General features: G+C 43.8%; 2 protein-coding genes across 7 annotated transcripts in view; one reads left to right on the top strand and one right to left on the bottom strand.

Moving 5' to 3' along the window:
* The window catches only part of MIS18BP1 (MIS18 binding protein 1), a 36,509-nt gene extending 35,115 nt beyond the window's left edge, over positions 1-1,394 (bottom strand). For 2 of the 4 annotated variants that reach the window (XR_012851358.1, XM_075843976.1), the window contains exon 1: positions 1,272-1,393. The gene's annotated coding sequence lies outside the window, so the exon portion shown is untranslated. Of the gene's footprint in view, positions 1-1,271 lie in introns of all 4 variants that reach the window. The other 2 variants (XM_075843975.1, XM_075843977.1) reach the window with 2 other exon arrangements.
* Positions 1,395-1,442: 48 nt separating this feature from the next.
* On the top strand, positions 1,443-8,891 carry LOC142664709 (uncharacterized). 3 transcript variants are annotated; one of them, XM_075843979.1, is made up of 7 exons: positions 1,443-1,834; positions 1,959-2,075; positions 2,850-3,111; positions 4,716-5,426; positions 6,709-6,909; positions 7,448-7,664; positions 8,431-8,891. In XM_075843979.1, the coding sequence occupies exons 4-7, from the start codon at positions 4,721-4,723 to the stop codon at positions 8,615-8,617; spliced, it is 1,311 nt and encodes a 436-aa protein (XP_075700094.1). In that variant the 5' UTR covers positions 1,443-1,834; positions 1,959-2,075; positions 2,850-3,111; positions 4,716-4,720; the 3' UTR covers positions 8,618-8,891. The 3 variants fall into 3 exon arrangements, with proteins under 3 accessions (XP_075700094.1, XP_075700093.1, XP_075700095.1); XM_075843978.1 differs by lacking the exon at positions 2,850-3,111; XM_075843980.1 differs by lacking the exon at positions 2,850-3,111 and having other exon boundaries at positions 1,443-1,588.
* Positions 8,892-11,144: the final 2,253 nt, after the last annotated feature.

The following is an 11,144-nucleotide window of genomic DNA, read 5'->3' on the forward strand; positions in this document are numbered from 1 at the left end:
GTGGTGGACACAGGTGCACGGCTCGTTACAGGGTCATGTGATGGACACACAGGTGCTGGGCTCGTTACAGTATGTGTATCACAGTTGTGTCTTCTATTAATCTCTGCACCTGTGTGTCCATCACATGACCATGGACAGAATTCTATCCCTTGAAAGTAAACAATGAATGTTCCTACTGAATAACAGCAAGCAGAGATCTTGAAAACCGTGAGGAATTACTACAGAAAGTATATTAGAAAATTGTATAACTTTTAATTATGCAAAACAAAAAAATAACATTAATTTGCTGTAACCGGACAAACACTTTAAGGTGATCTGTGACCCCCAAACGTTTATAGTATTTAGTCCTGCTCATACAGGGGATCTGTAGAACACACTGCACCATAGACAGCAATCAGATCAGGGGGCAACGTCTAATGAGCACCCCATCCCGATTCTACCTCCGTACACTGATACCCGTGGCAGCAGCGGGTGGGCGGGCATCCTCTCCTACGAGCAGACGTGTGTAGACATTCAGTATACACTCTCCTACAATCAGTGGAGGGAACCGCAGCCGGGAGGGGGTCCATGTTATAAAGTGAAATTATTGCTCCCCATGGGTCAGTATTTTATGACCATACAGAGCAAATAAAGGTAATATTTACACGACGGACTCTGTGGTTTATGTTCCTTAAGACTTTCCTATAGGACTGGTTTCCGTTTTTCCTTCTGCAACCGTTAAATATCTGGACCAAACGCTTCAGATACTGGTCGGCTGACAATCTAATGTACATGCAGGCAGCCCTGGACCCGGCATTCGTAAGTGAAACAAGAATCAGGCGTTATGTATACACCTATCACTCGTTCTCCGGGAGATAAGCGGTGCCATATATGCCCGGTAGCCGCTTATCTCCACACACCTGCATAATCTACATATATGTTCAAGTTACCATAGCTCAAAGCCTACATTATATAATCAGTCCACCGAGCTCTGACCCCAATCACAGCTCGCACAAGGGTTGTCACCCAGCTTTCCCAGATTTCTGAGGAGCAAGTCTGACTAATCATGGAGCTCATTAACGTATTGCTGCATAACTACATCTCCCAGCATTTCCTATTCGGGCATGCTGGGAGTTGTAGTTTTTCAGCAGCTGGACAGCCACAAGTTGGAGACCACTGCTGAGAGGTCTAGAAAAGCTCAGGGACAACTCTTGAGCGAGCTGCAATGCATCCATATTGGTAGACTTTCCCGAAATCCGACTAAACCCTCCCCCGGCCTCAGCTTCACTCACCGGTCCCACCAGCTGCTTTCGAACAAATGTTATAACCCTGTTCAAGCTCTATTTTCCCGCCCGTACATTGGCCGTCCATAGAATTACGACATTTGCAGCCAAGCCGGGAAAAAAGACGCCTCCGGAAACACGTCATCATGACGTTTAGCGCCATAGAACGTCCGGTCGCCATCTTAGAAACTGGCAACATACACTGGATATCCGGTTTGCCGTTCACCAGCAAGTTTAAAGACATCAAACCGGACCGTGTTCACCATCGCTTATCTTCATCTTCTTCAGTAAAGCCTTCGTACTGCTGAACACCTCTGATACGGACCGTATGTACGATCTGCTGTACCCTCAACAAAAATGTCCGCCGCCGTGCTCCTATCCCACCTCTCTGTGTGAGGAAGCAAAGAAGGGAAAAAGTCTTCCCTGGTTCAAAAGGAGGAAAGAGCAGCTGCACCGGGCTCCTGTCACCCGGAAGAATCCTTTGTCACCCGGCTTAGTCGAATTCTCAGAGTCCCTTGAAGCCGGATTTTAATTGCATGTGTTAATTGAAGCAATTTTGTATGGATGTGATGGTAAATGACAGTTCCCTGCTGTAGACAGAACTTACTATACAGTATATGTATAGTATCCCTATAGATGACATCTGTAACCTCTCGTGTGCGTTGCTTGTGACCGTATATTCTGTTTGTTTTCCAGGTTTCTTACTGATCTTGTATTATTTCTCTGTTCTGGTTGTGTCACTCCTGGACTTGATATGTAAAAGCGGGACGTGTAATAGACGCCATTGACACAAACAAGCCAGCGATATTCCAGGTATGATAGATATTTAGTAATTGTGTTTATACTCACACACATTCTTGTTTGTTTTTTGCTTCTTTTAGGTTACGTTCACACGTCGCGTATTTGCTGCGGGAAATCTGCAGTGTATTAATGTAGCAGCAAATGAAATGAGATGTAACAGACCGCACGCATTCATTTGCATGCGGAAATTGAGCTGCGGTGCAGATTCTTTTTTTTTTTTTACGTCCATTTATGTTGCGCACTTGTTGCAGATTTTCCCCATTGAGGTTAATAGGGAAGGAAAAATCTGCAACAAATGTGTTGTTTTTTTTGCATCGCCGCAGCAAATAAAACAAAAAAACTTGTTCCGCTTTTTTAAAGAAAAAAAAAATACTACACTCTGAATCCCGTAACGACACGTTCCTGCTCGCTGAGCTGGTCTCTGGTGAGCCGGTCCCCCGGGATGAATTTTCGTCCCATGTGACCACTGCAGCCAATCACAGGTAGTAGCGTCACATGGCACAAGACCGCATCCCAGCCGGCTCAATAGAGACCAGCCCGGAGGGGGGGGTGGGATGCTACAGGAGCGGGGAGTATAGTCCTTTTTTCAGGAGTGGAAAATCTGCACCAAATTCCCTGCAGAATCTGGGTCGGATTTGCAGTTTTCCGCAGCAGATCCGTCACGTGTGCACGTGTCGGAATTTGTGTCATATTTGCACGTGTCTCACCCCCTATTTTGGATGCTATTTACAGGGTGTTTGGAAACCAATTTTTTTATATTAATTTTGCAATCCCTCCCCCTCCCAGTTCTGCATTTGGGAAACAGTATTTTCACGCAGTCCACATTGATGGCTCTGAAGAAAGCCGTGCACCAATCAGGAGGGTGCTTGTTCCTGTATGGCGGCCGCAAGACCGCTGAGGAGGTGGGCATAACTGACGGCCAATCAGGTGTCTAGGCCCAGTAAGGGGGAGGAGAGTGGCAGTTAAGTGGCAGGCTAAGGATTTCTCCAAGTCAGTCATACCGTTAACAAAGACCTCCCCAACCTGAGACCGGCTCCCGCACCCCGAGGTAAAACGCAGTTTCTTTTTTGCAGGATTGTATTTGCGTTTCACGGTTGTAATACTCTCCCAGTTGATTGCATTCTACCCCTGTTCCCCATGTCTGACACCCCAGTAATCTTAGGGTCCCTTTACACTGCCCGTAACAAGCGCCGATCGGTGATCTAGGAAGTCGATCGGCGCTCATTTACTTTTCATGGTTCATATAAGCGATCGTTCATGCCATCGTTTGTTGGATCCCCCTCGTACACTTTACGTTATTGTCGGCAGCACATCCTGATGACACGAGGGGATGGGCTGCTGACACATGAGGATTTTTATGCGATCAACGACAAACCAGCGTTGGGCATGTTTACACTGGGCAGTGATCGGGACTGAACGATCGTTCTCGCGATCATTGCCCCGTTGAGTTTTTGAGAGGGAGTCAAAAGAACACCAGGGGGCGCCATAACCAGGGTAGTTTCACAGTGTTTTGGGGAAAAATCCTTTGTTTTATTGGTTATCCTGCATTTGGTTTTTTTGGACAAAAATGGTGGTAGTTGAAAGTCTATAGTGAAGTATAAAACGCACTATAAATAACACGTGTTTATGCTTGCAGCGTTTTTTTGGGGCCTTTTGGTGCTTATTCTGTGGCGTTATTTGTTTTTAAAACGCAGCATGCTTTAGGTGCAGTGTTTTTTTTTTTCCTGGTGTTCTCCCCATGGGCTTCTCTCTCTAGGATTAGAAAAACAGCAAAAAAAAAAACCCCGCATAATAAATTGTAATGAAAAAGAAATAAAAGCAAAAACGCAATGAAAAAACAAATGTACAGCGCTGTGTCTGAGTAAACAAAGAGTACGCGGCCCCTTTATTCAGCTGATCAGCAGGGGGGTTGGGAGTTGAACACCCGCTAATTAGATATTGATGGCGCATCCTATGGATAAGTAAATTTTCCCTCCCTTTTTTTTTTCTTTTTTCAAATTGCGCCGTTTTTTTTTTTTCAATTCATTAAAGGGTTACTAAACTTTAAAAAAAAAAAAAATTAGTTGGCAAAAGTTTTGATCGGTGATGGTCCCAGTGCTGAGACCCCCCCCCCCCCACCAATCTCTAAAACAAAGCAGCAGAAGCAGGGTGAGCGCTGTGCCACTTCATTTCTGATCGTCTTTCTTTGAAAAGCCAAGCGAGCGCTGTATGGACTCAAAGACTTTCTGTTGAGCCCGCACACTGCCCCAAAGAAAGCCGATCAGATACGAAGCGGTACAGCGCTCGCCCGAGAGCTTCTGCTGCTTCGTGTTAGCGATCGGTAGGGGTCTCCGCTTTCGGTCCCCCACTGATCAAAGCTTCTGACGTGTCACTATGACATGTCAAAAGTTTGTTGAAAGTTTAGTTACCCTTTAAACTTGTAACCTGCAAAGTCCTATAGAGGAGCCTATAAGAAAAACGCCATACCTAGAGCACGCTGATGTGTGGGGGGAAAAAAAAAATGTCGGAAAAACGCCAAACAAGATGCAGCGGTTTTCACAAAAACGCAATGCGTGAGACCACCCTAATCACTGCAAAATTCTCATTAACCGAAAAAACTATATATATATATTATGATATTTTTATTTTTTTACTTTTTATCCTAAAATGCAGATCTGATGTTAGAAATGCTCTACGTTGCGGAGACGCCGGTCATTCAGTGGCTGCAGTTACCGCAGGAGGTTCTCTTACATATATTTCAGTACCTGTCCCCGGCGGAAAAGGCCAATGTACGGGCCACCTGCCCCTATCTACGGACGCTTGTCGACCACCCCTCCCTATGGAAAAATAGCATTATCGTCTTTAAAAGCATAGGGATTTTTAATGCACGCTTCTGGGACACTCTACAAAGCAGGAAAATCTCTTCGGTGGAGGTGACCAGAGTGACTTTGAAACAGTTCAAGAAGATGACCAGCTCTTTGCCGGATCTGACCAGCGTCACCATGGACTCCTGTCTGAAAGGGGAGGTCCTGCAGGGACTGAGGCCGCTTCTTAATCTGCAGAGGTTGCATTTAACGGACTGCTCCGTTGTGACCGATCAGGACATCTTCTCGGAGATCGCCCTCTTCCAGCAGCTGACACATCTGTCTTTGTGCCGGGTTTCGTTCTCCGGGGTCCTGCCGTTAACCAGCATCGTCTTGCTGCAGAACTTGTATTCTCTCTCCTTACATTCGAAGGAGGGCACTGTGCCCGAGAGGGCTCTCCAGTATATTTTATTTAGGCTGCCAAAACTACGTGAGCTTTCCCTTGCCATCGGGAACATGAATAAGTGGAAGTTGTCTCTGTGCTTCAACGTTCCTGATAATTTCGTGGCCACGGTTGAAGGTGAGCGAATCCGACGGGTTATATATAAGCTTATTTCTAAATACAGTTTTTGGTTTTTTCAGAACTAAAATCTGTCAATTTGTAATAAAAACATTGTTGCTATTTTGTAATCGGCAGTGTAATCAATGGATGTTTTGCTTTGGTTACCATGGTTACGTCCAGGGTCACATATACAGTAACATTTCATTAAAGGGGACGTGCCAATTCCAACATCGATCACCTATCAGAAGGGCCACCACTGGGACCCCCACAATCACTAGAGCGGGGTGTCCTGAGGCTCTTCACAGCATGACCTCACCCCGCAGTGAGGAGGAGTTTGAATGGAGCGGGGGATGGGCATGCATGGTGCTGCTCCATTCAATGTCTATGGGCCTGACGGAAACAGCCGAGCACTCTACTCGGCTGTTTCCGTCCGTCCTATAGAATTTGAATGGAGCGATGGGTGGTGCCACTTCATTCAAAGTTGAGCAGGATTGGGGGACCGGGTTCTAGTGAGCGGTGGGGGTCCCAGCGATCTGATCTTCATCCGCTATCCTGTAGATAACTGATAATTGTTAATTTTGGCACAACCTCTTTTATTACGCCCCTGATGGTCCAGCATTAGATTATTTTTGTTACTTGTTGGATTATCAGGATTTTATCATGACCATTACCTGGTAATCCGGCACTGTGGTGGTCCACGGAACGGAAACTGACCCTGATGGATTTTATTGACTAGAGTTTGGCCGGTGCGGTTCCAGTATTTTTGACAACATGAATAGCGCTGCAGATTGGAATAACTGATGGAAATCCCAATGAGGACTCCTAACGCTAGTGTGAACAGAGCCTTCGACCTCATGCATCTGAGCTGTCATGTGGCACCTATAGCCTGCAATGGGCCTCTGATTTTATATGGTTTTTCATACAGAATCCATTGTATAATGCTCCGACACATGCCATATCACGCAGATATTGGCCTCTGGAAGCATTGACTAATACGGAGCTGTGGGGGATTTGTGTTCATAAACAAATATATATATATATATATATATATATATATATATATATATATATTGCTATATGTGTGAACCCCATGGTGGAGCCTAGATTAGTTCTTTAGACGCCAGCCGCCATTATTGCGCTGGTATTAAAGCTCACACCTATTCACTTGAATGAGGCTGAGCTGCAATACCAGTCGCAACCCATAGACTAGAGTGGCGCTGTATGTCACTTTTCACGTATAATTAAAGATTAAACACTCGCTTGAGCACCTATAATTTTTTTTTTTCTCTTTTTGATGTAGAGCAACCTTGTATATCACGATTACAGCTCCACAAATTAGAACTGTTGAATTCGGGCTGCGCCAGTTTATCCAATAACGCGTTTGATCAACTCTCCACCCTGAAAAGTGTGTGTTTACGGCATTACAAGTATCTCCAACATGAAGAATTCATCGAGACCCTTCTACTGAAACTGCCTGAACTCACGGAGCTTCGGATCGAATGTAAGTCTCGTTTATATAGGACAAGTCTCAACTTTCGTGAAAAAAAAAAAGTGAAAACGTAAGCGTTAATTTCCTCATTTCCCTGTCACTTCTCTTCCTTTCACCCCACTTTGTCTTCTCGTGTCCTCCCTGTGCCTCCAGGGTTGGAACCTTCTGTTACCTCCTCCATGGGGTGAGAAATAGATTTTACCTGGAACCTCAGTGACAAGGGGAAAGTAGTCCCAGTGGCAGAGCTCTCCCTCTTTGCTATCAGGTGCGGGACAGTTTTTTGTTTGTGTTGTTTTTGTTTTTTTGGGTTTGGATGCATGTCGGCATACCATTGGGGGTGAATTGATGAATGATGGAATTTTTTTCTTCAGTCCCTTACGTTGCTCCATCCACATATTGCAGGTCTACGTGGTCATGTAGACATGAATAATATTTTTTTTAATTTTTATGTATTTATTTTTTTCATTTTTTTTAAATATTATTAGGTCATTTAATAATTATTTAATATTATTCTTCAGACTGATGTCATTTTTTTTTCTTTGTTTGCCAGGGGCTGCGCCATTTGTGCCAATTATGAGTCCGATATGTTCTAAATTAGAGAAGTTGAGCGTAGTAGGGACTAAAATTTCCAATGCGACTCTCAGCTGGATCTCCAGGAGTGCCGTCCAGCTGAAGTGCCTGAATTTGAGTTTTTCCCATGGATACGATGAAGAGATGGTGAAAAGCTTTCCACGGTTATTTCCGCAACTGCAAAACCTCTACATCAGGTAATCTGAACGGCTTTGTAAATGGTACATTCCTTGCTCATAGACTTGAATGGATAAACCAGCGTGGCCGCCCCTCACTGTGGTGGACTCGGCCTGTCCGTGTATCTAAATGGCACCGCGTAATACCACATTTCCCCTGCCTCGGACGTTACATGGGAAATCTATGTCCATCCTAGGATGACCCTGGAGCGATCGGCTGATCGCAGGGACCACCCTTCTGTACAGCCCTGTCCTGGTAAACGCTGTAGAGTCCACGGCGCGACGAATGTTGCGGCCACTTCAAAACAGCTAATCGGCGGGGGTGCCCCAGATCCCACCAATCCGATATTGATGGCCTATCCTGAGGATTGGCCATCAATTTCTTATGACTGGACAACCCCTTTAAGTAAACGGAGGCCTCCAAATAGACATTTTTTTTTCTCTCTTCGTTTTTGCCGGCGTTTTTTAGTCGGTGTCATTTCGTAAAAGAGTTTTTGAAGTCCTGTAGAGAAGCCTATGGAAAAAAAACAGCCGAAAAAAAAAAAACTCCATACCTAGAGCACGGACCTTAAAAAAACAAACTCAAATGCCGTGTTGTAGACTTTTTAAAAAAATGCGTGTAAATGCTGTAAAAGGCTCGAATTAGTATCCGAAAAATAAGGAAATAGCTGAATTTTTCTTCGGCCCACAAAATATTACTTTTTGGGTAACTTTTATTTTTTGGTAATAAAGTTGTGTTTTTTTTTTTTTCTTTTTTTCTTTTAAATGTTTTGTTTTTCTTTCCCAGTAATACCAGGTTGACTGAAGACGCGCTGGTTGTTTTAGCCAACTTGTACTCTTTGCGTGTGCTCGATATTTCCAACAACCTGCATCTGACCCCTGAAGCCATCCTCGCTTTTAGAAAAATAACATCTAACAGAATTGGCTTAATCCTTGAGAGACCCATTGAAAGTGTAAAGTACTGCTGCTGGTGAGACGGACTTTGAAGGTTAATCAGGAGACCGGTGGCTTTCTGTTACGTTCCACGCCACTTCACCACGCACAGGAGACGTTTGGGAAATTTTTATTTATAAAGATGCTGATTTGTAATTTCTTAATTTATTTTGTAAACTTGTTGAAATGTTGTCGACAAAAAAAATAAAAAAATCCAAAGCAATGAATTTTAATTGGCTTCAACAATATCTTATTTCTATTTTAGATATTGCTATTTTCTGTATTTAGACTGACTTATCCCCAGAGGTTTTTGTATTATAGGGTGTTCTTTTTTTTTTTTTGTAATTTTTTTTTTATATTTTAAATGACTTTTCAAATGGTTAAGTGCCTGATCCAAAAAGAAGAGAAAAAAGTTTAATTTCATAATTTCTTGCACGTATCTCTAATTGATTAAACACTGGGTGTGAAAATTTTTACATTTTCTGAATAAAGATCTTTCTTAGTTCGCATTTTGAACATCATTTTTCAGTTTATATAGTATTCATAAAAAGTTGAGTAAAGTTACAGTACCTGTCACTAGGTCATATAAGTTGATCTATTACCCGATTCCAGCAATTATTTTTTGGTTTTTTTTCCTGGACCCCGCACTCCAGAGATATGCCCCACTGTTGTGTTGGCTCCCTATATGCTAATTTGATCTAGTTAGCCAACAGCGCGTGAGCTACCCTCAAGCTAATGTACGCTGATTGGTCAGCATCAGAGGCAGGGAAGCTAGCTCCACCCTGTTGGCTAACTACAGCAAATTAGCATATAGGGAGCCAACACAACAGTGGGCCATATCTCTGGTATGGAGGGGTCCAGGAAAAAAAAATAAAACCAGTGCTGGAATCGGGGAGACGCCGCTATTCTGGTCAGTAAACCAGTTCAACTTATATGACCTAGTGACAGGTCCTCTTTAGACATTTTGCCCATTTATAAGGCCATCAATACCTGACCAGTGGGAGTTTGGCTTCCGGCACCCCAACCAATCTGTTGTTTTGAAGTGGTTGCAGCGTAATTCTGGCATTTTACGCCTGAAAAAACTGCTCCCTTACGCCTACAAACATCTGACCGTTGCTTTCAATGTGTTTTACGGTGTTCTGTTCCCAAGAGGAAAAGGGAACGTGGCTTAAAATGCACCAAAATCTGGCACAAAATAAACCAAATCAAAGATGGTATAAGAAAGAGAAAAGTGTCCACCAGGTCTAGGAAGATGCGCCATATTTACCATACACGGTTTGCCACATCTTTGTTCGGTCCGTGAGATATGGACTGTGTGTCGTCCGTGTTTCCTAGACCTAACAGAGTTCAGGGAGCCGGACTTCTAGCATCGTAGTCATCCATCATTCTGTGCGCCAAATCATCCCTGCGGGAATACTGTTCTGTAATGTAATCCTGTTTCAGTATGGGACTGTATTCCCGCGGGGAGGCAGGGACTCCTGGCATCATAAATAAGTATTGTGCTTGTAGTCCGGCTCCGTGAACTGTTGGGTCTGGGAAATACGGGCGACATACGGTCCTTATATTACAGTTCGCACACGGCCGTGTGAAACCGGCCAAACTGTTTTACGCCTCAAATTACGCCTGAAAAAACACCCCTAATACGCCTACAAACATCTGCCCATTGCTTTCAATGGGTTTTTACGGTGTTCTGTTCCCATGAGGAGTAATTTTACGCGTCGCTGTCAAAATACGGCGTGTAAAAAGACACCGGCTAAAAAGAAGTGAAAAGCGGTCGTGTGCACATACCCTTACACTGTGTGTGGACGTACCCTCAATGTTGGTTTCTAGTTCTCACATTGTCTGCTGTGTGTAGAGCCATGTGATTGTATACTCGCCTATTTCCCTCAACGATCAGCCATACAATTAATATACTTGGTAGGGCTAGGTTCACACACACCATTTTGATGCAGTTTGTGGCTCACAAACGATGAACTAGCGGCTAAATGAGTGTTCTTTTGGCATTCATCGGGCTGGTATGCGTTGGTAGCCCTCCCAAGCCTATATGTAATTACACAAACCTATTAGCACATCAGAAACCACTCCAGTTTAGAGGTCCTAAACCATATTTATTAAACATGTAAAGTTACATATATATATATATATATATATATAAAAAGCACTATAATAAAAACAGTACAAAATGCTGGCGATAAGCCCAAATCCACCACCTACCGTTAAAAAAAAACTTACAGGACCAAAAAATACAACATAGAATGGCCTCTTACACTAGGTACCCTTAGTGCCGCCGAAACAGCTCTGAACCATCAAGGTATGGACTCCTCAGAAGGTTCCTGTGGTATCTGGCACCAAGACGTTAGTAGCAGATCCTAGAAGTCCTGTAAGTTGTGAGGTGCGGACTCTATAGATCGGACTTGTTTCTTCAGCACATCCCACAGATGATCGATCAGATTGAGATCTGGTGAATTAGGAGGCCAAGTCAACAACTTGAAGTCTTTGACATGTTCCTCGTCATTCCTGAACAATGTTTGCAGTGTGGCGGGGACATTATCCTGCTGAAAGAGGGCC

This window comes from Rhinoderma darwinii, chromosome 12 (assembly GCF_050947455.1).
Source record: "Rhinoderma darwinii isolate aRhiDar2 chromosome 12, aRhiDar2.hap1, whole genome shotgun sequence".
Classification (NCBI taxonomy): domain Eukaryota; kingdom Metazoa; phylum Chordata; class Amphibia; order Anura; family Rhinodermatidae; genus Rhinoderma; species Rhinoderma darwinii.

Bases quoted from the DNA above. Each gene is read 5' to 3' on its own strand.
- LOC142664709 (XM_075843979.1), top strand. From the start codon at position 4,721: ATGTTAGAAATGCTCTACGTTGCGGAGACGCCGGTCATTCAGTGGCTG. The intron at 6,910-7,447 runs GTAAGTCTCGTT...TTTGTTTGCCAG, and splicing joins CACGGAGCTTCGGATCGAAT to GGGCTGCGCCATTTGTGCCA. The intron at 7,665-8,430 runs GTAATCTGAACG...TTTCTTTCCCAG, and splicing joins CTGCAAAACCTCTACATCAG to TAATACCAGGTTGACTGAAG.